General features: G+C 46.5%; 1 protein-coding gene across 4 annotated transcripts in view; it reads right to left on the bottom strand.

The window, feature by feature from the left end:
- The window catches only part of LOC108939885 (suppression of tumorigenicity 5 protein-like), a 66,439-nt gene that overhangs the window by 3,369 nt on the left and 35,250 nt on the right, over positions 1-27,820 (bottom strand). For 2 of the 4 annotated variants that reach the window (XM_018761549.2, XM_018761542.2), the window contains exons 3-16: positions 25,467-26,723; positions 23,641-23,774; positions 18,623-18,768; positions 17,915-18,103; positions 17,397-17,493; positions 17,209-17,253; positions 16,382-16,566; positions 15,647-15,756; positions 14,202-14,271; positions 12,612-12,689; positions 10,698-10,838; positions 10,207-10,355; positions 1,944-2,121; positions 486-527 (exon numbers count right to left, since the gene is read on the bottom strand). In XM_018761549.2, coding sequence (XP_018617065.2) covers positions 486-527; positions 1,944-2,121; positions 10,207-10,355; positions 10,698-10,838; positions 12,612-12,689; positions 14,202-14,271; positions 15,647-15,756; positions 16,382-16,566; positions 17,209-17,253; positions 17,397-17,493; positions 17,915-18,103; positions 18,623-18,768; positions 23,641-23,774; positions 25,467-26,723 — 2,821 coding nt within the window. Of the gene's footprint in view, positions 1-485; positions 528-1,943; positions 2,122-9,417; positions 10,007-10,206; positions 10,356-10,697; positions 10,839-12,611; positions 12,690-14,201; positions 14,272-15,646; positions 15,757-16,381; positions 16,567-17,208; positions 17,254-17,396; positions 17,494-17,914; positions 18,104-18,622; positions 18,769-23,640; positions 23,775-25,466; positions 26,724-27,820 lie in introns of those variants that run through there. The other 2 variants (XM_018761566.2, XM_018761556.2) reach the window with 2 other exon arrangements.

The following is a 27,820-nucleotide window of genomic DNA, read 5'->3' as shown; positions in this document are numbered from 1 at the left end:
ATCTTTAAAGATATAGATGTTTGGTCTCCATGGTACCAGTAGGACCATTCCCACTATTAGATGCTATTAGAATCAATGTCACAAACATCAGACATGAGCTGTAAACACTGTGGAAGAGAGTTGAATTAAGATGGTCCTACATTCTAATCCACATAACCACCATGAGTTACCACTCATGAACCACTATGAGCTTGGCAGGTAAATCCAGGAAGTATTCATAGCAATACAAATCGAAAGTTTAGAAAATAGATAAGTGAAGGACATTATTAGAGCCCAACCGAGCAAAATGTTAAGACCAATGATTAGGTCCATTAAGATCTAGACCCTTGAGATGACGACCTTTATTCTCTAAGAATTCTGACTGACAAACTGCTCAGCACTTATGACACAATATCAGTAGTTTGACTCACTCCTCATTCGTGTTTTACAGCAAAATCAAAATGAAAATAATACACGAAATAATGTCAGATATGTCCAGCTGTTACCTGTTTAATGAATCGGTCTGTTCCCAAATCCACCATTAATGCCTAAAGACAGAAAAAAAGCAATATTTACTCTGGCTTAGATGGACACAAATTGATAATCAACAAAACTCTTTTAAATCAGAGCACACAATCATTTATGCTGTTCATAAACACCATCTGGAAGTAAAGAAAATGGGAGCAGATGTTTGTTGACAACCCCCCTCGTCATTTTAAAATTTGTTAAAGAATACAGGAGTCTCTGAGCAGTTTTTACCCAAGTGCATTAGAGCAGTGTTTATATGCTCCTCTCGTCTCCATAACTTTGATGCCAAACCCACAAGCAGCAGAGGACCCAACCCTGAGGGAGCCGGGGGGTCACTGGGTTTCCTTCAGTGTAACTCCCTCCCAGAGTAATTCATGTCTACAGCACAGAGGCGCAAGCCAGGTCAGCGCCTTCAGTTTCCCACAATTCATCTGCTGCTCATCAGACATTAACCGAGTCAGCGGACCCTCCAGGGCTTCGCACCTAGGACCTCGTGAAGGACTCCATGGTCACCACGCGAGATCCAGACAGCGAGCACCGTGAGCAGACGTCTCCACTCGTCCATGGCGACTGTGCAGATGCCTGACTAATAGCACCGCTGATGTGAACCTGCTCACCGCGCTAGCTTTGGGTCACTAATGAAGCCACGCCAGTGGGCCGTTTTGTAAACAGGAGGCAACGTTTGTTTTTGCGGCAAAGTCAAGTTTTGGAGGGAAGGCTTTTTGCAGTCAAGTTTCTATGAAAGCCAGACTCTTGCGCTGGGATGTCGTAACGACTGTGAAACGGGCCGCCTTGTGCCTGTTCCACTGGGTCGTGTGGGGAAAATCCCCTGTTGTTGTCCTTCCGTCGTTTCCAGGGTTTGCTCAGATAGACCCGCAAGTGCTCCGTTCGAAAAAAATCCTCCTGAGACCAAGCCGTTCATTTTTGTCCTCTCCAGGGGACACATGCTTACAAGCGTTACCTCCCAAACTGTACGTGATGCCATGCTAAGATCTAATACGTGATACAGACAATATTTTGTGGTTCTAAACATACCACACGTTTGGGCCAGAGCTTAGGCAGCTTCCTAGAAATCCAAGAAATTAATTCAATAACTTCCTGGGTCTCAGGAGAAAATCGATACAAGGATGATGAAGAAACATCATAAGCACATCAGACTCCGTCTGAGCATCACATCTGGGGGAGTGAGCAGAAGCTCGTCCACAATGGTAAGCGACCTGAACAAAAGCGTTTTCATAATTATATCAAAATATTCATAAAGTTTATCAGTAAAGCATTTGAAGCATGCAGATGCTGACTCAAATATCAATATTCCAAGAGTAAAAAGTGCATTGGGGGACACTGTCATGAGTCTCCAAAGTAACTGGTATAGTTAGATGATCATCAGTGTGTTGCAGCATCTCAGCGGTCTACAGCCGAGGGGCAGAAAGACCCACCTCCTCAACGGGCAGCTCCTTGAGCTTGGGTAGCGAGCTGGACAGCAGGCCCACCAGGAAGGGCGTGGGGCAGCACACAATGTCCACCATGGACGAGGGCAGCACAGGGATGAAGGTGTGCTGCCAGGAGAAGGGGTAGAGCAGGGCCACCACCGCGTGCATGCAACTGGACAGCGTGCTGTAGAGACAGGGGACAGGGACAACCGAGCAACCGGTTCATCACTACGGCATCTGACTATACCGTCATCACACGCTGTGAGCAACATAAGAATAAATTCACAATTCAGCTATAACTGATGATCAACGCACACAATGGATAGGAGCGTTACTCCACATCAGTGCTGCAGGGGGGGGCGCTACAATCAGCACTACATGAAAGATATTGTAATTGCAACTTTCTTCTGTGAAATTCACACAGTACAGGGGGCACAGTGGTGCAGTGGGTTTGGCCAGGGCCTGCTCTCTGGTGGGTCTGAGGTTCAAGTCCCGCTTGGGATGCCCTGCAATGAACTGGCATCCCATCCTGGGTGTGTCCCCTCTCCCTCCAGCCTTGTGTTAGGCTCCAGGTTGCTGTGACCCCACTTGGGACATGTGGTTTCAGACAGTGTGTATATATTCTCACACACACACACACACACACACACACACACACACACACACACATTGTCTGAAACCGCCTGCCCTATACGGGGTCGCAGGGAGCCAGAGCCTAACCACAGCAACACGGGGCACAAGGCTGGAGGGGGAGGGGACACACCCAGGACAGGATGCCAGTCCATCACAAGGCACCCCAAGCAGAACTCAAACCCCAGACCCACCAGAGAGCAGGACCCGGTCAAACCCACTACACCACCGTGCCCCCGTGTGCATATTCTCATAGTCTGAAAAGCATCTTATAAATCAAGAAGGAATGGGAAACAGCAATGTAGAAGAAACTATACTCCCTGTACATATTCAGCTCAAACTGTATTTACATGTGCAGTACTTGTAATGAGCCTGGAGCGACATACGGTGCTCTGCCCTGAAAACAGACTCAGAAGCACTGACGAGGCTACAGCAAATAACACATATTTTCAGAAAACATTATATATTAAAGCAATAAGTACAACTTAAATAAAGGGAGAAAACCAAATAAATGATGAACGAATAAATACTTCAATAAATATAGTTTGCAAAAATCATTAACTGCGTACTTTGCGATGATGACGTGGGCAACCAGCTAGAGATGAAAACAAAAACTCCAGACTGACATGAAACTGGAGAAAATAAACGTCAGGTGACCACGGTAATCCGGCACCCCAACTGGAGCGAACGGGACCAGCTCCCTCCCCACTCCCACGGGCCTCATCCCACTAATATTGACTTAGAGTGTGTAATTGTCCGGCACTTGCTCAGCACTCGCCGTACAACTTCTTCGGAAACGTTCACAGTAAAGTTTAAGAGCTGTGGGTTTATACGCAGCAGGCACACACGCACACACACACCATCTGAAACCGCTTGTCCCATACGGGGTCGCAGGAAGCCAGATCTTAGCCTGGCAACACAGGGCATAGGGCCGGAGGGGGAAGGGACACACCCAGGACGGGACGCCAGTCCGTTGCAAGGCACCCCCAGCGGGGCTCGAACCCCAGACCCACCGGATAGCAGGACCCGGGCCAACCCACTCCACCACCGCACCCCCCGCACAGCGGGCAGTAAGTAGCTTATTGTGCTGGTCATAGTGCTTGTCGACAGTGTCTCACTTGGTGCTGCCAACAGCATATAATTACACAATGAGCATAAAAAAGCCCAAAAAGTGTTTCAGGAAACAGAGTCAAGGGCCAGATGTATGATCAGATGTGGTGTGCTCCCGCTGAGACGACCGCTCTTGTAAGGGCGGGGGTTTGAGACACGGGTCCCCACGCTCCCGCTACTGAACACCTGAGTCAGCCGTCATTCCTACGGCGTTACCGCGACACCGGGAGACACAGAGAGAGCAGCTGAGCCGAGCGTCGCTCCAGAAAAAGGACTCGATGTCTTCCTGCAGCGTACCGTACTGCAGCTTACGTGGGGTTTACACAAAAAGCTGTGCAGCCAAAAGGACAACGAGTCCCTCGTGCCGGGAGTTCAGACCTGGGTTCACAGGGAGTCGGCGGCTGTGCCAAGAGGCGAAGTTCACAACTGCGCATTTATCTTCGTTTCTCAAGCCTCCAGCGAGATATGACACGGCCGCCGCGTATCCCTGGAAGGCCGAGTCCGCCATTCCCCTCAATCGTTTTGCAAATAAACAAAACTCACGTTCACCTGGCAACACAAAGTTGTTCTCTTCAGTGGAAAAATACATGCAAAATTAATTTGTAATTATGAATAAGGATGTGCTACATTTTTAGTGGGGGGGGTGTGGTGGCGCAGTGGGTTTGGCTGGGTCCTGCTCTCCGGTGGGTCTGGGGTTCGAGTCCCGCTTGGGGTGCCTTGCGATGGAATGGCGTCCCGTCCTGGGTGTGTCCCCTCCCCCTCCGGCCCTACGCCCTGTGTTGCCGGGTTAGGCTCCGGCTCCCCGCAACCCCGAATGGGACAAGCGGTTTCAGATGAGGTGTGTGTGTGCGGGCGGGCATACATACACACACATTTTTAGTCTTTTCAACAGTTCCTCATCTCTCACGTTGGATTAAGGGAGGCTCGGTTTCAGGTTTACCGCTGCTCTCTGCTTGTCGTGTTTGAACGGGAAGCCGTCAACTTTCACTATTGCCTCACTTTCACAAAGAGAACGACAGGACACCACAGGAAACTCCGGGGGCTCATGGGACATATGATCATAATGCAATTCAAAACCATCATTACTGTACGGAACTGCCATGCATCTCTGGGAGAAAAAAACCCAGTGTGTGGCAGCGGGAACTAAAAAAAAAAAAACCCTGCGTGAGGCCTCTGTCCTTGTTAGAGGGGGACTTCGTGTTGGTTTTATTTGCACCGTAACAGATGGTGCATTTTCTTAAAGCGCTGGGGGCCAGACTCGTGTGGGCTTAATACTCCCAGAAGTCAGAGGATCAGTGGCTCCATCTGTGGCCGCTTGTAAGCCCGGGGGTGGCTGGGGTGAACCCGTGACCAACCCCAATGCTGACCGTTCTCAGAACCGAAGCAGACCGTCACACACACCCAGCAGGGAGCTGGGGATCCTGCCTCTGCACGCGTGTGTATGTTCCCCAGTCATATCTGACGATGGAGACGCCCCCCGAGAAGAGACCTTTTTAAAAAGCCGAGTGCTGAAATAACGCATCAAGGGAACTGGATTCAGTCGGATTCACTGTACAAATTAGTCAGTAATTGATGAACGAGAAGATACATATGCAGATATTTATCAAAATGATAGCAATATAAACCACAAGCGAAGGGAGTGACTCTATGTGACGCTCAAGTGGCAAGTTGAGAAAGAAGGATATTTGAAATGATGACCGAAATGAACTGATACAGCCATGTAATCACACACAAACTCATTCAGGAAAAAATACGTAGAGTATTTTTATAAAATACAGCCATAAAATAAAATACACCTAAATTCACCTGAAACACGTCTTTGGACTATGAGAGGAAACCATGTGATTTTCTTCAAAATCTTCAGCACAAAAGTACAAAGGAGTCCACGTTTTTCCCTGTCCTGCTTCCTCATTGTCCATCTTTCACATCCATGAAAATAGCACCACTTGAACAACTCTACTCTTAGTTCATACGGACACACCAGCACATTTGTGAACCTCTTCCAAGTGCTGGTCTTGGGTGCATCTCCTGACTGGTAGATCTCTTGCTCTTGGTCGTTGATTCTAAGAGACAAAAGCTGTCAACTACTTTCGTCTTTGTACTATGAGAGTAGTAGTAGTTGACAGCTTTTGTCTCTTAGAATCAACGACCAAGAGCAAGGGATCCAACAGTCAGATCATCAAGATCAAGAGATCTAACAGTCAGATCATCGCAGTCTCATTTTCTGGCTTTCAGTTTTTTCCCCACAGGACTTCAGTTTGTCCTTCATCCTCGACTATTAGCCTTTTATCATTGGGACATCAAACATTTTAAATCCACAATTCTCTTCCTCTTAATGTATGTTAGGGATGGAAGCAAGAGAATGACCAACTTCCCCAAATGTCTGATGACAAACCAAAAAAACTGGCCACACTGCGGGTTCGAATTAAGGCCAGGATGCCGCAATTCCACATGAGCCGCACCTGAGCAAAGCCACTCCTGTCAGTGATTCCCACAGAAAACGAAGCTGATAAACAAATGACAGACGGAAAGCACGGCTGTAATTTGCATCGTAAGCACAAAGTTGTACCACATTGCTTTGATTTTAAACGTCCACCTAAACTAAAACACCAAAGCCATGATCAAGTGACCGAGTTGGGGGGGTGGGGGGCCTTTGGAAAAATAACCGCAGCGGTCGACAGGAGAAAAACATCCAGATTAATTTAACGGCAATGAGAAAGTGGGCTGCAGACAGCATTCCCCATCTCGAAGCACTTCCAGGCACAAAAGAAATATTCACTTTTTCAGGCGCTGCAGAAACAGAAGACTTCTTCAAAGCTCCGAACGAACAAAAAAGCCGTCTTGTCTGCGCTCTGGGGGAAAGGCCACCGAGTGCCGTACGTCCGTGTGGTTCTTCCACATTCGTACCCAGGGAAGCGGAGATCCTCACACAGACGCAGGAGAGAGAAAAGTAGAAACACTCCCCTGCAACCAGTTTCTCTCCTCTGCAAAGGGCTAAAAGCCCTCAGGGAAAAGGTAGGAAAACGTTTTGCGGCCAAATTGCCTGCCATCACAAGTCTGATTCAGCAGTTCCGTCCGTGTCTTGAGCTCTATCCCCAGGCCAAACGCCCCTTGCGGTGAACGTCCTTATGGGCGTTTGATGTTCTATATAAAATACAATTACAGGGCCAGACCTGAGGGGCCGACACCATTTCAGGTGAGCTCTGTCATACAAATCATCCTGGCACTTTGCTGACGCACACAAACCCACACACACACACACACACACACACGCACACAGAGAGATAAATGCCAGCCACCTTCACAAAGGTTCTGAGTTTCGAGGTGCCGCAGCAGCTCAACGCAAAGCATTCGTGCCACAAAGCTTCTGGACTGTGTATTTACATTTGCATTTACATTTATTCATTTAGCAGAAGCTCTTGTCCAAAGCGATGTACATCTCAGCAAAGATACAAGTTGTACATTACATTAAGAGAAAGAGACATGGCTGCAGACATGCGACCCTTAAGAAAACCTAGTTTGTTACGTTCCACTTGATGCACCGATGTTCATCGCTCGAGTAGGTGAATAAAACGCAGGATAGATGAATCCTGGTAACCTTCTACAAATTTTTTTTATATATGTAGTAAGGTACACAAACAAAGATTCGCATACAATGCCGGAGCAGCAGCTGTGTGAAGGCTTATCTGGGGGTGAGCATAAAGTTACAGTGCATGAACATTTACACCATACATGAGCTGGAAAGATCTTGAGCAAAATAGGTATGGAAAAGGTGAGTTTTCAGACCCTTCTTGAACGCAGACAGAGTTTCAGCAGTTCTGAGTGGGAGGGGAAGGTCGTTCCACCACAACGGAGCCAGAACCGAGAACCTCCATGCTTTATTTTGGAACTTTACTTCAATTTTACTTTGTATTTAGACATGGGTTTCAATCTGGTTCAGTCTGTGGAGATTGCATATTCACTCCTCAAACTAGTGTTTGTGCAGGTTTCCTCCAGGTCCAAAAATGTGTTTCAGGTGAACTGTACATGCTGAGCGTGTGTGTCCCATTGCTCTGCTGTATCGCTGGATTAATCACTGTAGGGAGTTTAGTGCAGTGCATCTAACACTGTCAGTCACCTCGCAGAAAGGTGGCAGCTAAATACTAATTAATAATCACTGTGGGTGACTTTGGAGAACAGTAACTGCTAAAAGCATCATTTTAAATGTCAGAATCATAAGTGACCATCTGAGGGAAAAAAATTAATCTTACAAGGACGGGACTTGTCTTTACCCGTCTTCAGATGCTAACAGGAGAACACACACATCAGTTGCCAGACCTGTGAGGGGTCAGACCGCAGGGCCTCCCTGTGGACATACAGGCAGCTCCAAACCCACTCAGCTAACCCCAAGCGGGGCGTCACCAAACCTGGGAGATACCCCAACGCCAGCAATGCCAGCAGAGCCCCTGTTTTTGACAGGAAAAGGCCACCCGCACGCCAGCGGAGGTCCTGCTGATTCGAGGCCGGGTCCCCCGGCCCTGCCTGTTGTTACTGTGGGCGTGGGGGTTCAAACAGCTTGTCCACCGCATGTTCCCCACGAGAGCCGCAGAGAAAAACACGACAATAAAAAAAATGGTGACAAAGCACAATGCACTGCATGTCTTATCATGACTGATCTCACACCTAAAGAGGCTGAATCAATATCCAGAGCAGGTTAAGGAACAACAGGATTTAGCAGGTTGGCAAATGGATGCGAGGAGGAGTGAGAACAGTTCACTAAAGCGGTGCTATCCAGTTCTGTTTGCATGCCTCTGGCAGCAGTCGCTTCTCTGAGCCATGGGAGTGTCTGCCCCCGTGAGAGCGAGAGCCACCCATTAAGCCCGAACAGAAGCCTGGCAGGTGGCGCAGGTTCGAGCGCTGCAGCTGCAGCTCCCCATTCCAGGGAAACTCTCCAAATGGGAGCCGTGACCCGTCTCTCGGAACCACACAGATCCCAGGGCCAGGCTCTCCGGTGACATATGCTTCCACGATGCTGCCCTCGTGTTCTGCAGTTTCAGGCGTGAGCTCAGTGCAGTCGGTCAGGCTGCTCCGGTCACGGCGGATCAGCGGATCGCAGAGACTAACATACACAGGAAGCGAATTCTTTTCAAATGGCGTCACCGTTCACCCCACATCCCCGCACCGGTGTTTGTGTACGCTGTCCTCGCAGCCTGATAACACCCTGTGGGGGGCTGTGAGCAGGTCAGATAGATGGGACGTCTGCTCCCTGGGGCTTCCTCTATCTCTCCTCCATGCCCTGTTTTTCTGTGCTGGGATAGTGACCTCTGACCTCCCTGCGTCCCACTTCCGCCAAACCCACATCACCTCATTCGATTTCCAAAACAAGAGCGCTATTTTTGTTTTTGCCACCACCAACTATTCGCAAAGGGCACGGTTGGAGCCAGTGGCATCAGCTGCAATGGGGGACGTGTGTGAAAGGATGGGAAGGACTGCAGAGAGAGCCTGTCATTAGCACGGCTCTTGAGTGGGATCTGCCAGCGAGAGTCTGGGTGATCTCACTGTGAACTGGCAGGAGGTAGGGCTGGATACGGCTCCTGCTGCCTCTAAGTACATTTTACATTTGCATTTATTCACTTAGCAGATGCTTTTCTCCAAAGCCACTTCCAATGAACTCTATGTAGTGTTATGAGCCCACACACCTTATTCACCGTGGTGATTTACACTGCTAGATACACTACTTACAAGGGGTCACTCATCCATACATCAGTGGAACACACTCTGTCTGTCACTCACACACACATATTAAGTACTTTAATATTAAGGGTATCCCAAATTTATAGTTGCCGATAAGCAGCCTAAACACTGGCGCATTTAGCCACACATGACATGTAAAGGAAAGTTTTTTGTTTTTTTTTTTTTTTTTTTAAATCTTTTGCTGTGTGTCTGAACATACAATGTGGCTTATGTTCTTACTGTTTCAGTTATGATTCGGACCATAAAACTTGGACATTTTTACAGAAAACTGGACAGGCAAATTCAGTTTAATAGAAAGCAGATGTTATTCAAATGGGTTTTTAAAATTTTTATTCACCAACTAAAAACGCGGTCCAACATCCATGATAAGGAATACGGCTCCGCAATTTTTCACTGGGTGTTTTAAACCTCTGGTGGCACAAAGAAAACACTGTTAAAATAAGTACTGAAAATAATGTTTACTTGGCAGTTCCTCTTCTATTATCTAATTACAGCTTCAATAAGCCATTTTGGTCCATTTGTATTAAAGTGAAGTAAAATATCACAGTAACTTAAAAAAAAAAAAAAATTCACCTCCGGATTTTGAAATCTGGTCTCTGTGAAGAGAACATTTAATACCATTACCGCAGTCCATCGCAGATGGCAGGAAGATTGCCTAAGAGCACATCATCAGAGAACAAGCATCCATCCATCCATCCATCCATTTTCAGTTACCACTTATCCAATTAACCACTAATTTTTCCCCAACACCAAAGGAGCTGGAGAATCTGGATGTGAGTTTTGAGGAGGCGTTTACCTGAGCTTGTCAGCCACGAAGATAACCCTCCGCTCAAGAAGCAGTGAAGCGAAGACTCGTACCACCTGGCGCACGCTCAGGCAGCTGAAAAGACTCTCCAAGTCCACGTGCTCCAGGCGGGAGTCCATGGGCCTCCGTAACTCCATCACCTGGATTCGGCACGGAAACAGCTCAGCAGGATTCCCGGACCATCAAGGTTCTAACTACAGAGCACCTTTGTGAGAGCACTGAGGGCTAACACTGAAGTCACACTCTACAAAAAACAGCAAGCATCATGTGTTTGTGCATCAACAGCAGTCTCCCTCAAGACTGAAGCCAATATGGCTCTGGGAGTGAGGGACATCTTGCCCATCTCCTTCGGGGTGCAGGGTTCCTGCTGAGCCGACATCCACCACTAAGTTAGCAGAAAGGAATCACACGTTCTCTATGTTGCCGAGTTAGTGGAACATGTAGTGCAACTGCTAGTACGTCTTTGGCATCAAGGAACTCACCTCATTTCCTGCTCCGGGCAGGAAGGTCTTTACTTTGATGGTCTTCCCAGGGGCTGGGAAGGGTGATTCCATCAAGCTTCTCATGAAGGGGTACACGAGCGCGGCTGAGATGGCCCTGCGCTTCTCCACCTCATCCAGGATCTGTGTGAAACAGAACACCTCCCCAACCTCAGTCACCCCAGAATGTCTGGAATTATGTTATGGAATTAATATTAACCTCCATCCTGTCAGTCTTGGCAGCATGATATTCACACTGCATTCAAGACGGTGAACAGGGCCGCTAGATGAAAAGCATTTAATAACTCCCTGGTCTGATTAGTCTGCATCGCTCTGTCGTGGGTTTGAGTCAAGTTAAAAATACACACTGGTGTGTGGAAACAACCTGTGTTCTTTCCGAATGTTAACATATTTCCGTGTCTGTCTGATACAAACGGAAAATGGCGGGAGGAAAACCACATCCACGTCAATGCATCTGCTCCAGACGTTTTGTCTTCCTTCAATGGATATTAAGATGAAAGTTTGTGCGATACAATCTCTGTTCACTGTCTCTGGACTACCGCTCCGGCTGCAATCAAACTCTCTGCACTTAATGAAAACCATGTCGAGCTCTTTGGAAAGCAGCTTTCGATCTTTGCAAAAGATCCGACATCCCAGCATTCCCTGCATCCTAATACCTGTATGAACTGCAAACTCACTTCCTGGATCAAGCTGAAGACTCAACTCTTCAGTCTGTATCAACCCCAACTTAATTCTTTTCTCAACTCAGCAGAGGAATTAGTCAGAGCGCCAAAAAAAGAGAGTCTGGTACACACACACACATTTTCAGAACCGCTTGTCCCATACGGGGTTGCAGGGAACCAGAGCCTACCCGGCAACACAGGGCGTAAGGCCAGAGGGGGAGGGGACACACCCAGAACGGGACGCCAGTCCGTCGCAAGGCACCCCAAGCGGGACTCGAACCCCAGACCCACTAGAGAGCAGGACTGTGGTCCAACCCACTGCGCCAGCGCACCCCCGGAGTCTGGCATATTATTATAATATACATATATTATTCTGAAGTATCTAATTACACATCAAATGGTGTGTAAATAATTTATTCAGACCATTGTAATACCATGGTAATACATCGCAGTCCTGTAACATTTCAGTTAGGACAAAAACCAGATATGAATTTTTCAGTTCATATATAGATACAAATTCCATTATCATGCAAAAAAGAATTGAATGTAAAAGCACACATGGACTTGAATCAGAACAAAAAAGAGACATGTTTGCCTGACTCTTGAGCCTTCATCACTAGGGGGACATCTACACAAACAAACACAAATGCGGCAAAATGGGTAAAAAGATAAATACATGTAATAATAATTAGCAATACAAAATAATTTTTCCTCATCCTATCCATTGCATCTTTATCAAAGCCACTACTAGAGACTTCAGACCATGGTTGAGGACCACTGATCTACATTAATACTTAATTTCTGCAGGCATCCTTATTTTTGGCATTATAGTCAGAGCTTTAGAAGAGTTAATGATTTTCCTCTTAATGCAACAGGAAAACTTTACCCACTAACTGAGCTCTGTAGAGAAGTAAGAATTTACAGGGAAAGTTCCACGGCTATAATATAACGTCATTCAGCAAATTCTGAACAATCTCCTTTATGGGAAACAGGTTCTGCAACAAGGAGGAGGGGACGCACACAGCCTGTTGCTCAAGAGCTCTGTGGATCCCAGGAGTGGCATAAATTCAGCAGGTAAACAAAGAAAGTAGTGAGAAAGTTGGTCTTGAGCAGGGCTTTAGCGAACGAAGTCAGGTACGGATCTGACAGACACGCCCGAGAGTTCTGGCAGGGGGAGGAGAGATGCCGATCCCTGGCAGTGCAGCTGCTGACCCGGGTTTGAGGATGAACTCACCTTGGAGAACAAGTCGAAACAGCCCAACCGACTGATGACACAGTACACTTCAGGCAGGCGGGGCCCTTTCCCACTGGGCTGGAAAGACAGATTCTTCAGTTGAGAATTACATCAGCATACAGGTAACGTCCCCAAACGGCTGACACAAACACACACACACACACACACACACACACACAAAATACACAGACAGGAACAAAAGTGGGGCTCTCACCAGCACATGCTACACAACGCACTCCATGCATCCATCGCTTCTCCATGCAAAGCCAACTTCACAAGAGGGGTTTGAGGGAGTTGAAGCTCACAGCTATTTGGCACTAATTATGACATGCTATTAAAAACTCATCACAAGTCATTCATCAAGTCTTTCATATTTAAAATTCACTGACCCACAGATTAATGATAATATTGTTTCATCAAGAACAACACTGAGTCTGCGATCCAGCATTAGATGGATGATATGCGTTGCAGACATTACCATATCTGAAATTTTTTGAATAGGTTAGAAACATTTGCTCTCCTCCGAAATACATTAACATCAGTCATTTTACAAGATACTGCAGCAATTTTTGAAAGCAGTTACAGGTGAACTTACTAATAAGTATTTCGAAACGTATCAAGAAACGTCGGTTAATTTTTGAATCTTCTGAAGTTCTGGCTGTTTTCACTTAAGAATTGACAGCCCACTTATTAATTTTCTCAGAATGTAAACCTAAATCTGCCCAGCTCAGCCTGAAGTTAAATGCTTACAATTTCGCCCAACGTGTGAAGTTAACATGGCAGACCTATGGGTTTTGAGTCAGTTGCACATCAGCGCCCTAAACAGGATTCACCAAAACAGTGTGCTCATCTCAAAACAGATCACCAGACACTTCTTATGGTGCTGAATCACAGATCTGTTCTTCGAAAGCCACCTGGTCTGCTGATTCGTCACACATCTCCGCACACAACCAGAGATCACAGTCCCCCAAGTCCATATTAGGTATGAAAATTTCAGAGCTCTTTGAAGCACATTGAGTGATTAAGAGAGGAATGCATGGTCTGGTTGGAACTGTGATGCTGAACTCTGAGGAATGCCGTGCCAGTCCAAGGCCAAGGACACCTCCCTAGAGGAGGCCGGAGAGCCCAGCACACCCGCCCAACACTTGAAGGTGTTGAAGGGGGGGCCAAGAGGACAGCAAAGAGGCTCGATAGACACTTGATTCAAAAATGTCCCCTCATGCACTCAAAACACACACTTGGCCCACACACCCACATGCAGCAGTATATATATACCCATTGAAGTCCAGCCAAAGCGGAGAAGGGATTAAACACAAAAGTCCAAAAAAAGAAAAAAGAATAAGGAGTGAAAGAAGAAAAAGGCGTTACAGGACCACGTTCAACAGCAGCAAATTTATATGCGACTTCTTCAGTTCATCTAAACAGAAGTGCATTTCTGGGTATAAATGAGAAAACAGTGGCTGTTCATAGTCCTTGGGAACTATTATTCATAACTGGGAATGATCAATCTCACACTGTAATTGCATTAACTGGGATTAAACGCAATAAAACTGTGGAGCATAAAGATGAGAGGTAAGAATAATGGCTCACCAGCAGCCTCCTGCAATATCCGAATCTTCGGCTCCCGTCTTCCCCCGTCAACATGAATGAGAAGGTCTCACTGCACGCAAAACCACACAGGACCTCTGTCACCTTCGTAATTTAGCATTCAAATCTCAAGGGAATCACCATATCAGAGTAGACTCACTGTAAAGCAGCACACATGTGCTGTATAAATTGTGCATAAATCCTTTTTTCCTGGGAGAGAAAACCTATATATTGCTTGATCGGAAAGCGTTCATGTCATTCATGTCAGGTTTCTCTGTTCTAGGAATTACATTACATTCACTTAGCAGACGCTTTTTCTCCAAAGCCACTTCCAAGGAACTCTAGTGTTATCAGCCCACACACCTTATTCACCATGGTGACTTACCCTGCTAGATATACTACTTACAATGGGTCACTCAACCATACATCAGTGGAACACACACACTCTCTTTCTGTCAGTCATACACTGGGCGGGGGGAATCTATACAGTATGTCTTTGGACTGTAGGAGGAAACCAGAGCACCCAGAGGAAACCCAGGCAGAAACAGGGAGAACAGGCAAACTCCACACAGACTGAGCAGGGATTGAACCAACATCCTCTCGCACCACCCAGGCACTGTGAGACAGCAGCACTACTCGCTGTGCCACCATGCCATGAGAAAAAACTATAATATTTTTATAATATAATATATTTTAGGAGTAAACACTGTCTACTCCCAAAACACATCTCACATGCAGAAAAAAGAAGTGAAAAGCCATTTCCTGTTGGCAGTACATGGGGCTTTCCTCTGCACACAATATCAAAATTTGTGGATGGGACAGAGTACTACCATATTGACATTTAATTTTTAGACAGTTCTCTTTTCGGCATATATTTTTAAGCAATTAAGCACAAAAATAACATTTTTCATAATACTCTAGGAGTCTACATACTGCCTGTAAAAATGAAAAAGAGCAACAAGAAGCTTAAGAAGCTACATATCCACAAATACAATTCAAATCTAAATCTAATTACAGTTTTGTTGTTTCATCTGTCAGACATACATTTAACTTAACTGTTAAAAAAAAAAAAAAAAAAGTTGAATATAGTTTTGGAGATTTTTTCAATGGAATTTGGGCATTTTTGGTAAGTATGTAAAGACCTACACATTTACCCAGATATGCGGCCTTCCAGCACAGCTTGATTGGCTGATTCATGAAGGAGTGGCTTCATCTTGCAGCTCTGATTGGCTGACCGTGACCTGGTATTGTCTAAGTGCGCCTATTGCCTAACAATGATGGGAAGCTGTCTAAGGGTTCTGATTGGTTGACAGTGACAGGAAGTTATCTAAAGGCTGACTGGTTGACAGCGAGAGGCAGACAGCAACAGGAAGTTACCTAAATGCTGTCGATGGATGAGAGTGTCAGGCAGCCTAGTGGCTGCAGGCAGCACAGGACCCCGACTTTACCTGCTGTACTCAGTCACGGGGCTCCAGTCTTTGGCGTCGGGGAAGCAGAACTGGGGGATCGCCTTGAGTCGCTGCTCTGCCTCCCTCACCTGCTTGGTGAGCCGCTCCAGCTGTGGGAGGACCGAGATGCCGGTGAGAACTGTGCCCCTTTACAGTGCTACAAAGACAGTTCCAGAAATCTCTTCTGTATTTGCAGCAACTCTGCGGTAAGGGGAAATATTTACAATTAGAAACTCTCACTGTCCCCTCCCACCACCCTGTACGCCCCTGGTGGCCGTTCTGGTTCCGACCCAGACCTCCACGGTGTCGGACAGCTCTCTGGCAGCAAACGCACTGAGTGCATCTCCCCAAGGGATACTGTGGCTCTACCAGAAAAACACAGCCACAGTCTGTTTTCTAATTAGGGAAGTAATTTACTGGTTCTTCATTATAATTCTTTAAATAAAACTGAACTGAAAAGAGATGTTTTACTTTACGAACACTAGTCATTTCCACTGGCAAGCTTTCAGAAGGACTTTCCAAGTAATCATTAAATGATGTTTAACAATGTATTGGCTAATTTACTGTGATACACAACGTTCTGCAACTTTCTACAGAAGGAAACACAGAAGTGATAGAAGCAGACATGAGAATGCTGAAAAGGGCTAAACTAATGAAGCACAATTTAACTGGTATTATCATTACCAGTTTGGATTTAACCCAAGGACAACGTAACGCTGGAGATTTGGAATTCACCTTAGGGAACTGGTAGGTGACCTCGGGGGTGTAGGAATTCTTGGTGGGCTTCTTCTTCAGAGAGACCACCACAAAATACTCAAAGAGCTCCCTCTCCTGCCACTCGATGAGCTGCAGCTCCAGCGTGCGGTAGCTGGGGGCCCTGCGCAGCATCGACTGCAGCTTCACCAGCCGTCGTATGTGGGCTGTCAGCGGTGGAGGGGGATCATAGACAAATTCGCTGTCTCACACAACAACCAGCTTCTCAGCACCAAGAAAGAGGCAAACAGTTCAATATCCCAACACGGAGAAAATGAACAGTCACATACACATGCTAAGAGTAATTTAGAGTCACCGAATTCACCTAAAACGCCTCTTTGGACCATGTTAGGAAACCAGAGCACCTGGAGGAAACCCTCGCAAGACAATTAAAACCCCACAAAGGCTGACGAGGAGTTGAATCCATCCTGGAACCCACAGCCCAGGAGCTGCAAGGCACCAGAGCTACACGCCAAAGTCAAAACAGAGCAAAACTGTCCATACAAAAGGCCCTCTGTTGGTTGATTATTCTTTTCAAATATCAGCTCTTCTTCCACATACACAGTTTACAACATCTGATACGCAAGCATACAATCTCTGTAAAATCCCGCCTGTAATTTGTTTTAAATGAAACCAAACATTTGCTGTGAGGTCTCTTTGTTTACCACCACAATCCAGCGAGCGCTCATGAATAATCTGTACGGTCAAAACACCGATTTCCCACACATCCTCTGCAGCAAGAGACCGCCACAGTCCCCACCTCGGCTGAGGGGGACTCTCATGTCCCGATGCCCACGGTGACGTCTCACCTTTGAACCTGTCATCCGACTCACTTTCGCTCTCACTGTTGTCATCTGCGGGCAGACAGGAGACAAGCAAAGGCTTACGTTAACCGTAACCCAAATGTATATGTCTGTTCCTGGCAGTGGACACTGAGGACATGTTAATATTTATTTACTCTGCAGTACAAATGGATGAAAAAGAGGAAGAAGCATACCTCTTAAAGAGGCGCTCTCGATGCTGGACAGGTTGAGCTTCTTGAGCCTCTTCTTGCCTCGTTTCGTACAGTAGATCGAGTTTATCCTCTGCACCACCTGAGAGCAACAGTATCGGCACCGTCTTTACAGTTTGTACCGTGGTCTGCCTCTACTGCACAACATCATAACACAACACAATAACAGATTCATACTCGGAGAGACTCTCCAGCCAAAAGAGTGCACTGCCAACTAAAGGGAATAAGTCATGCTAAGTAATTTTAAAAGTGCTGCAATCGCTCTTGAACAGCTGGATTTGCTATGCGGAGCAATGCAGCGTTTATAAAAACAACAAGAAAGGGAGTCAAGGGGGCAGAACTGGTCCAGTGTGGAAAAAGTGTACTGGAACAATGTGGTCCATGCCATATAGCTTCAAAAACTGAGTTCTTGTGCACCCACATGTCCCGCTCACTTGACATCCTGCCCCGCTTGCTCCTCACACGTGCTACGCTGCACCGGGCTCTGCAAGACAGAGCTGTACCTTGGGGACCCTCCGGAGCCGGTGGGAGGTCAACGTGCTACTGACGCCACTCAGGCCATCCTCCATTACGGTGCATGAGGAAGAGGAGATTCCAAGCTGGGGCATGAGCACCACATCTTCCTGGTTTAAGCGTTTGGCCTGACGGGATGCCCGGTGCCCTGGGAGGTGTGGCGACTGGGTGCTGGACACCTAGGATACAGAGGGTTCACCCGAGGCAGGTAATGTTCACATCGGACCAAGGTGGAGGTCAACGCAGCGTTTGTGGTGGCAGCGGCGAACTTCTGGCCCGAACGACAGAACGTGAAAACTAATCCGATATTGTGCTGCATCTCATCAGAAAAACAAATGCAGAGACACGCTCTGTCTGTCCAAACTAATCCCTCAACGTCAGCAAAATTATCAAAAAAAAGTCGTCTTAAACTGAGAGTGAAATTCTGAATCACGTTTTCTGAACTCGGCTGTCACCACGTAATTATTTATTTATGATGTTAATTTCCCGACAGACACATTAATCTGGCAAATTACTGTGTTCCAGCACTTCAGAGCTTTTCTTTCTCTGTGGCAAAATATGGGCTTTTTTTGCAGAGACCAGGCTGTTTGTAAATCCTGCCTGTCTTGGCCCCTGTGAAGTTCCTGGCTCCAAGAGGGTGGGGAGGTCGATTTACCGAAGAAAAATACCTGGCTGTTCCATTAACAATGATAAAGTACCTGAGAAGGTGTACTGAATTTCCCATCCTGGGGGGTCCACATCCTGTGCACGGAGTCCCGGGGGCTCTCATTTAGCAAGCGGGACTTCCGCCGCACCCCCCTGTCCTTCAGGTCCACATCCTCGTATGGGTTCTCTTTGAGGGACTCTGTGTGGAAATGAGAGTAGATTTGAGGGGGATCTGCAGAGTATGACCTGCTCAGACGACAGATGGAGGGTGGGGGTGGAGCAGTTTTTAGGCTTTCTGCTGTGACTTATACTGTGTGTAAAAATAGTGAGCGCTGGACTTTGTTCGCTGTGGTCACAAGCTTTACAAAGACAGTACGTAGAGCACATGGGTGGTGGGGGAGAAGGTTATCACCACAGGAAATGTGACACTTTCAGACTCTTTGACACCAGACCAACAAGACCATGTCCACAGATCTGCTGTGTGATATGAACACTGGTTAGTAAATTTCACTGAACAAAAACTAACCCTAACCCTAACTGTTACCCCAACCCCAAACCCATTTTGACTTTTAAAAGAAAATAATGGTATTGAAAAAGCGATACAAAGGGTATCTATCTTTGTACCCCAGTCATATACCGAATTTACATGCAAAGCTAAACAATCCATGGAAGTCAGGAAAAATGCTCAACAATATAGAAGCTCAATTCTGAAATCCACCATTGTTGACTATCTGTATAGTCCTCTGTCTTGGTAGTACACATGGCAATACAAACCTGGCAGCAGGAGGGATAGCAGTTAAGGATACAGAGTGTGTCACTGAAGAATACAGATGTATAATCTCACCCTGAGAAAGGCCAAGGTCACAATGGTTGCAGTAAAACACACTTCTGTTTTGAATACATAAAATTGTAAATAAACTTTGTAAAACAAAATAATGATGATACACACACACACACACACACACACACACACACACACACACACACACTGTCTGAAAGTGCTTGTCCCGAGCGGGGTCGCAGCGAACCAGAGCCTAACCCGGCAACACAAGGCGTAAGGCTGGAGGGGAGAGGTGACACACCCAGGACGGGACGCCAGTCCGTCGCAAGGCACCCCAAGCAGGACTCAAACCCCAGACCCACCGGAGAGCAGGATGCAGTCCAACCCACTGTGCCACTGCGCACCCCTATGACAATAATATATTTACTCATTTAGCACCCCCAACAGTCATTTACACATTTATACAGTAGAGCAATGGAACACACACTCTCATTCACCCACACACAAATACACACACACACAAAGGGTAATTTACAGTCCTCAGTTCATCTGAAACACATGTCTTTGGACTGTGGGAGGAAACCAGAGCACCCAGAGGAAACCCATGCAAACATGCAGAGAACCTGTAAACCCCACACAGAATGAGCTGGATTTGAACCCATCAGGGGGGGTGCAGTGGCGCAGTGGGTTGGACCTGGTCCTGCTCTTCAGTGGGTCTGGGGTTCGAGTCCCGCTTGGGGTGCCTTGCGACGGACTGGCGTCCCGTCCTGGGTGTGTCCCTTCCCCCTCCGGCCTTACGCCCTGTGTTACCGGGTAGGCTCCGGTTCCCCGTGACCCCGTATGGGACAAGCGGTTCTGAAAATGTGTGTGTGTGTGTGTGTGTGAACCCATCAGAATCCGCAGCCCAGACAAACCAGGCAGCAGGTGAAAGAACAGTTAAGGACATAGTAATAATGGTACTGAAAAGGTATACTAACTACAACTACACTATGATACTTTGTAAGAGATTTTGTTTAGTGCTGGTTAGGGCTAACCACAGTTTTTAATTACATCATGTCGGAATCTTTTCAGCAATGCGGTGTTTATTGTGCAAAGGCCACACAGCCATTAGCATGTTCCTGTGGTATGAGAAATGCACGCAGGTATGAATTAACCGAAAAAGCTTCATTTTCCTTTAGAATGTTAAAGCCCAAGCACATCTGCGTGAACCGCAATTCAATGTTCCAAACCTATAGAATGTGCACATTTCTTCCCATGGAACATATGCTTCTTTCTAACAGATTTTCTTTTAGCCATTGAAAATTTCCATTTATTCATTTAGCTGATGCTTCTCTCCAAAGCAACTTACAATTACCCATTTATAGAGCAGGGTAGCTTTACTGTAGTAATTCAGGGTAAGTACCTTGCTCAAGGGTAGTACAGCTGGAGGTGGGATTTGAACCTGTGGGTCCAAAGGCAGCAGCCCTAATGACTACTCTATCAGCTGTCCCATTTCTTTATGAACCTTCATATCCATCAAAAGGATAATCAAACATTTTTCCACTGGCCCTTTGCTTTCCTTTGTTCCTTCTTGAGCCACTTTACTTTTCTGAGTGAAGCTTAGATAATCCATGATAATCGTAGAGTGAAACAAAGCAAAATGTTCCATTGTGTTCTCTTAGAATCCATATAAGGAGAGAAGAGATTAAAACTGCTGAGTTCTTCAGTATAGCCAGAAGGTTAGTGTCCATTTTTAATTCAGGCCACATGACCCCTCCAGTCCTGCTTTCTAACAAGGTGTGATGGGAAATACAGTATATTCTGATGCTAAACATTAATGTTGAGAATCACACGTCAAGCCCTTTATGGCCAATGGGTGTACAGTGGGTGTTATGAAATGATGCTGTCTGATGTCAAGCACAAGAAATATGTCACGACAGGGCATGTTCTGAACTCCAAGACATGTCTATCCCCTCGCAGCAGAGTGGCCGGCCTTCCTGCGTTTACAGCAAGACAGTGGACTGATATCTAACACTAACCTTTGCGAGTACAAACAATCACAGCACAGATGTGATCCAGTCATTCCCAACCCCCACTATGTGGAGAGGTGGGGCTCCAGTCAACTGCAGAAACAGTGCATAGCACAGCACATGCTGCCAAATCATGTCACTCTTGAGATCTCTGGAGCACCTCCAAAGGAAGAAGTTACATTCATACTGATGACTACATAGTTGCGCATGAACAACCTCTTCTGAGTAAGCAACATGACAGGGCCCCCATCAACAATAATGGGTACACGTTTCCGCAGATGAACTGAGATGACCAAGTCAAAACACGCAAATTCACAGTATAAGCTGCAGTGCATGATGATGAGAGTTCAATCGTATTCCACATCATTTTTTCACATCTTTACCTTGTTAACATATTTTCGTGTGCCATTTATTAAATAAAAGAACAGATGACGTGCTCAACTTGTTGCGAAATAAAGAATAAAGGGCTTGGGTCCTTGAAACCTCCGGTTGTATATAAGATTTCGGAGCACTGATGGGAGAGTAGACTCAAGCTTACAGAAAACCGTTTTATTTCTCAGGACGGACGCATTTTGGCAAGAAGCCTTCATCAGTGTACCAGTATGGTACAAAAGGAATGCCAAATATACACTTTTAAAGTAACTAAATGGGAAATTAGATCATACTCAATAGACCAACAAATATATAATATTGGCATAGTGATTGATAAAATGTAACTTAAATACATTAAACTAAATAAAGAATCAGATTGATAGAGGAACAGAACAGATACAGAAGAACTAATTAAATTAACAAATCGGGCACTACAAATAAAAAGATTACCAGAAAAGATCTTAAAAAGAGCAGAGGCCTTAAAAATATCAAACCGGGCGACAGGCAAGAATAGGATAACCAACAAAGACGATTACAAAAACCAATGAAGAAATGTCTTCACACTGTTTTCTTTATTTTTAACAAATCAAGGCAACACTAGATGGCTGAGGTCCTTTGGAGTACATCTTCAAAAACATCAGAATCTGAAGCAGTAGAGGAAAGTGATTACAAAGCAGAAGACCAACGGGGCTGTTGTGACATGTTGGCTGCGCAGAGAAGAGTCATATCTCTGGACAGCGTCACTGTATTGTATTCATGGGGTTCCAACAAATCACTGAGCCCAACTTCTGAAATACTGGGCAGATGAAACAATGTACCCCGCACAGAAAGGTCATCTAGACTCCTAGGAATCCAAATTTCTGCCCTGTCTGGAGAAATCAGTGATCATAAACATCACGGTCCTCCCTCATTGTTCTCCAGGGGCTGTATGACAGCAGGAAGGCGAAGCTCTCTCTTAAGAAATGAGTCTTGACAATCTCCCATCAGAAATCTCTTTGTAAGACACCAGACAGCTATGACCACACCTTGGTCTTGGTGTGCTGTATTAAGATCTGTCATCTAAGCCTCATCATCAGGTCTCACCCTAGACTTTCCAACAGGACCCAGCTTTCCACCTCTCCTCAAGAAAGGACAAACACTCGCTGCAACCACACGATCCTTCTCAACAGATCCTCCTCGACTTATTGTTTGTGTAAAGCACAGTTCTCTGGTTTTCAACATGAGATATTAGAAAACAAATCAAACAAGAGGTCATGTTTTACAAGGCACATTCCATGGTGAGCAAGGTTATTCCAGGGAACTTCCAAAGGGAGGCTATTAAAACAATTCCAGTAATGCTATAACTCAAGTACAGTGTCCTCATATACAGGTAAATGTAGATTTAGAAACCCGAAAACTATTTCAGTCAGCTTATTTCAGCCCTTGACCTTAAAAGAGGATTTAACAAGTTCTTTACCTTGAGTAGCAAATTGAAGAAAATGCCCATATTGTTGCATATAGAACATGTAAACTCAACACCACGAAATAGCAACGTACTGCATACCGCCTTAGTAAGAGTGTTGATGAAGAAAGACTGATCCTGCCTCTCAGCTTCTGAGTTACACACTTAGAAAAGAAAGGGGCTAAATAACATCAAGATGCTATGCAACTCCCTTACGGCAAAAGTAGGGCATCTTCCTTGGCAAGAATCAATGAGTGAATGTCAGGGTGTATTCAACCCATCTAACCTTGCTTATCAGTAAACACTCACTGTTACAGAAATCCACTCTCAAATGCATAGTCTTGTCTGGATGATTAATGAGCATCTTTTGTTCTCTATAACTCATAATCTGTGTCTAAAGTCAGCGCAGTGGATTCCCTCTCAGTTTTCAAACCTACAACTTCAGGATCCGATTCCCCATCCACTCACCAACAATGTCCTCGTAGGCATTCTCCTCTAAAGTGCTTTTGGAACTGGGTCGGCTGTGGCTGCCCGTGGAGGTGCTGCCATTCTCAGCCGGTGAGGGTGGCAAGCTGGAGGCATCTTCAGACTCCAGAGATCCTCTGGGCCAGCGAGGGAGGAAAAGGAAAACCATTAAGTAAATGGAGGAGTGAACGGAAGGAACAACAGCATCAACACTTGCTCTATGCATTACGGAACACAAGGAGGCCTGGTTAAAATCTGACTACCATCACTGCTGGGGATCATCACCATAATCCCCATGTCCATGTCTCTGTCTTGAACACTTATAGTTCAGGGTAGTTGAGTGATGGTTAAGTCCCATCTTCATTTTGCAAGATTCTGGATCAAATTCTGCTATAAAAATTACGGAACGTTATTTTAAGACAAAAAACGCAATCAGGTTCAAGTTTAAACTCCTACATTTGCATCACATTACTGCAGTATCGGGCAACGATGATAAAGTGCCGAAGCAATATTAAATCATGACATCCGATCTCCGTTGAATATGCGAAACCTGAAGTGTAAAAAGGGCCCAGGAATCAAAGCCAACAAATCTCAGCCCAAGGAACTTAACACTAACCAAAAAGCTCAACACAACTATGGGATCCTGGACAAAAAAATAAACTAAATAAACTGAAAAGTATTAGTGTTATCCAAAGTATCACTGGCTTCCGACAATCCCACACCAGGGAAGACAATCAAAACAAATATGTGATTCGCCGAAAAGAAAATGCATCGATTGACTTCATGGCAAGTGGAAACACACAGGTCTGTGAGCTATGTTGCTAGAGCTCAGAGGAAAGACTCTTAAGCCTCAAGTATCTCATTATCTGTTGAAATTCATACTTCTGGAAACTTTATTTTAGTTATTAAGACCACCATACAACATGTTTCTAGACGAGTACAACAGCAACAAGGACAGGGTAGCATGACCAGCATTTCAAATTCCTGCTCAAACTGTAGTGCCCTCGGTCAGTGAATTTACCCTGGACTGATACAGCAAAACGCTGTATAAATGGGTAATTAAGTGTATTTAGCACAGTGAACAAACTTAACATTTTAAGTCACTTTGGAGAAAAGTCTGTGATAAATAATAGCCCAATAATATTAACAGTAGGAGAGAAAAACCCTTCTTACGTCAGCCCGACCCTGCACTGGATGAGCAGTTATTGATAACGAATTAACTACTTTATAAATTCAGCAGCTGACCAGATAATTAATAACAGCAGCAAGGAGTTCTGACCAGGTCAGAAGGTAACATGCTACGACGCAGCCTGTGAGCAAGACTGCACTTTCTGTAACCTGCAGCAAAACAAAGACCGTATAAAGCAACATCGACAATGCCGATGCTTGACCTGCAACCTTACCCTTTCTGAGATTCTCAGGAGACATTCAATACGCCTTGCAGTGCTTGTAAAATAAATCGTCAGTGTGCTTTAGGAGCTCTTGTAAGGAAGCTAAAGAAATTTACAATCCTCCCCGTTTCGCCACTATGGATAAATAAACTTCGTTCGTTCTCAGGCCTGTGTGAATCTGAGTCCCTCTGTGGGCCAAGCTCAAAGGTCCAGATACAGTGTCTCAGGATACACAGAACAAAGTGAAAATTGCCCAGAAACATGCTTCTCTCTTCCAAGAAAAACTGGACAATCATGTGAGCGGAGCCAGGCGCCATTGGAGGCGGTCGTGTTCAGGCTGATTTTCTTCACGAGCTCTATCCGTTCGTCTTCCTTTTTCTCCCAACTCTCATGCCAACCTAATACCGAGTCGAGAACTAAGACAATTCCCTCTCTCACCTGTCATGTGCCTTCTTGCAGAAACTCCCCTCTGATTTCAGGGTTCTCGTCATGGGGGGTGCCGGGGTAGAGGGCAGTGGGGGAGGAGACTCGGAGTCGCTGCCAGGAGGTAGACCGTTGCTTGGCAACGGGCCCTTGTGATTCTCGTGGTTCTGGTTGACCTCGTACTCAAAGGTGCGTTTGGGCTTGGGCAGGGGGTTGACTGTCGCACCACCTATCGTGTCCGGGGAGAGTAACTCGGAGCTCGCAGAGCCCACTGAACTTACGCTAAACCTCTGTTTGAGTTTAGAGAGTCTGTCCTGGCTAGGGGTGGCTGCCTCAGGCTCCGGTGTGGCTGAAAGTACGCTCCTCAGCTCGCTGGCACATGCACTGTCCACTTGCCCTGGCCCACTGGACACAGAGGCCTTGTGGCGGAGCTTGTCAGGAGTATAGCAGCTGCTGGGATACCGGGGTGGGGCACCTGGGGGGCTCTCTCTCAGCGCTTGCTCAATCTTCTGTATTCGACTGAGGACAGCGGAGGTCTCCTTGCGGGAGGACAGGGAACGCAGCAGGACCCCTGTGGTGTCTGTCCGGAAGGGTCGCTTCACAGAGCTGCCTAGGGTCCTCTGCCGGTCAGAGGCCGCTGTCTCCTCCTCCTCCGTCTCCGGGTAAGAGCTCTCAGACAAGGCACTGCTTGTCCTCCGGATGCTCTTGAAGTCAAAAGTCTTGTCACTGCACGGCGAGGACAAGAGGCTAGGGCAGCCTTCGCTGCCACCTACCCGCTCTCCCAGCGGCCTCTTTTCCAGGCACAGGCTCATCCTAGGCAGCGCCACCCTCCGGCACTCCCATTCAGAGATCTTCTTGCGGATGCCAGCAGGTGAGAGGCACCCTGCTTGGCGGCCGGTGGGGGACGAAGATCCCAGAGAGAGGGTGCTCCAGCCCAGTGAGCTGGTGCTCAGGCCTCCCTTTTGTGGGCTGCCTTCCTGCCGGTTCTCCTTCTGCTCCTGGCTACCAGGGGGCCTGTAGATGGACAGTCTGTTGTCCAGGCAGGCGATGCTCCGAGATTTCAGAAGTCGGGTCTGGGACTGAAAGCGAGCCGACTGCAGTGATACGCAGCGCAGGCTGTCCGTCCTATTGCTCCAGTTCCTCAGGCGGAGGGGCTGACCTTCAGTGGCGCTGGCTTCCCTGGCCTGCTGGCAGGAGTCTTGGCTGTCGCTCAGCAGGTATGCTGGCGCTTTCACCTGGGACAGAATGGGAGGCGGGGACACAGACCGGTACCTGGAACAAAGACATAAAACAGAGTTCCCATGTGTTTGTACAGGAAAGGCAACGAAAACTGCCGCATGGAACCGATTCAATAAGAAATAAAAGACCGGGCAGTCGGGAACAACTCGTAAGTGTGCTGACAACAGGATAAAAGAAAATCACCTCAGTACAGGTGCGTGCAGACTGCCAGATGATTAATAACTGCAGAAGCTTACCAGCAAAGCACACACCCTTCGCAATAAAGTGAGGTGGTGAGGAATGCGTCTTAGGAACATGCACTTCTTCTCAAATAATGTCCAGCATGTAAATTAATCCAAGGAAAGTGCGTCAGAGACCTGACATAAATTTGGCAGAGCCGGATAGAAACCCCGTCCAAATGAAACACGGATCTTCAGGGAAAGGCAAGTGCGGATTTTTCCACGTTGCTGAAGTGATTCAGGGTGGAACGTGGACCCCACACATGGGACCACAAAAGCAAGTGGATGCCATGGAAAGAAGCCCTCCCTACCTTCTGCCATATGGTCAAAACGCTGCGGCTGAAAGTCCTGGGCACTTTGCTCTCCAAGAAGTAGATCAGACAGCTTCTGTACACCAAGTCACATTCCACAGGAGAGCAGCTCTATGAGACCGGCGCTGCTATTTACCACAGCATTTTGAACATTACAGATATCGACTCAGCTTCCAGGAAAAAACTAAAAACACGTCATTGCAGATTACCAATCTGCCACTCTTTCTCCCTCCCAGGTGTCTGTGGGTGTCGATAAGCAAAGGCACCTGTTTGCGAAACCGAAGCTGGGCGGATGAAAGCAGAGATCTTTGGGATGACGACAGTGAGAAGAAGAAGCCGTGGCAATGATCCCGGCTTCAGGTCAGGACATGTAGCACCAGACCAGTTTTACGACTCATTAACAACTCAAAATACACAGGCCACACATGGGTAGGGCAGCGCCACAAGAAGGTCTCCATGTGGATGTCCAACAGTTGTGGAAATACACCCCCACTTCCTTCTTGCAATCTGGTATCACCTACCAGTCAAGTAACAATGTGCCTGTGGGTAATATCTCACAGAACGTCAGAAAAGTTCTTCCACGAGTCTTGCAGCAATATGC

The sequence above is a fragment of the Scleropages formosus genome, chromosome 2 (genome assembly GCF_900964775.1).
Source record: "Scleropages formosus chromosome 2, fSclFor1.1, whole genome shotgun sequence".
In the NCBI taxonomy this organism is placed as follows: Eukaryota; Metazoa; Chordata; class Actinopteri; order Osteoglossiformes; family Osteoglossidae; genus Scleropages; species Scleropages formosus.
The sequence above is the reverse complement of the archived record's forward strand: the minus strand, read 5'-3'. Positions and strand labels throughout refer to the sequence as shown.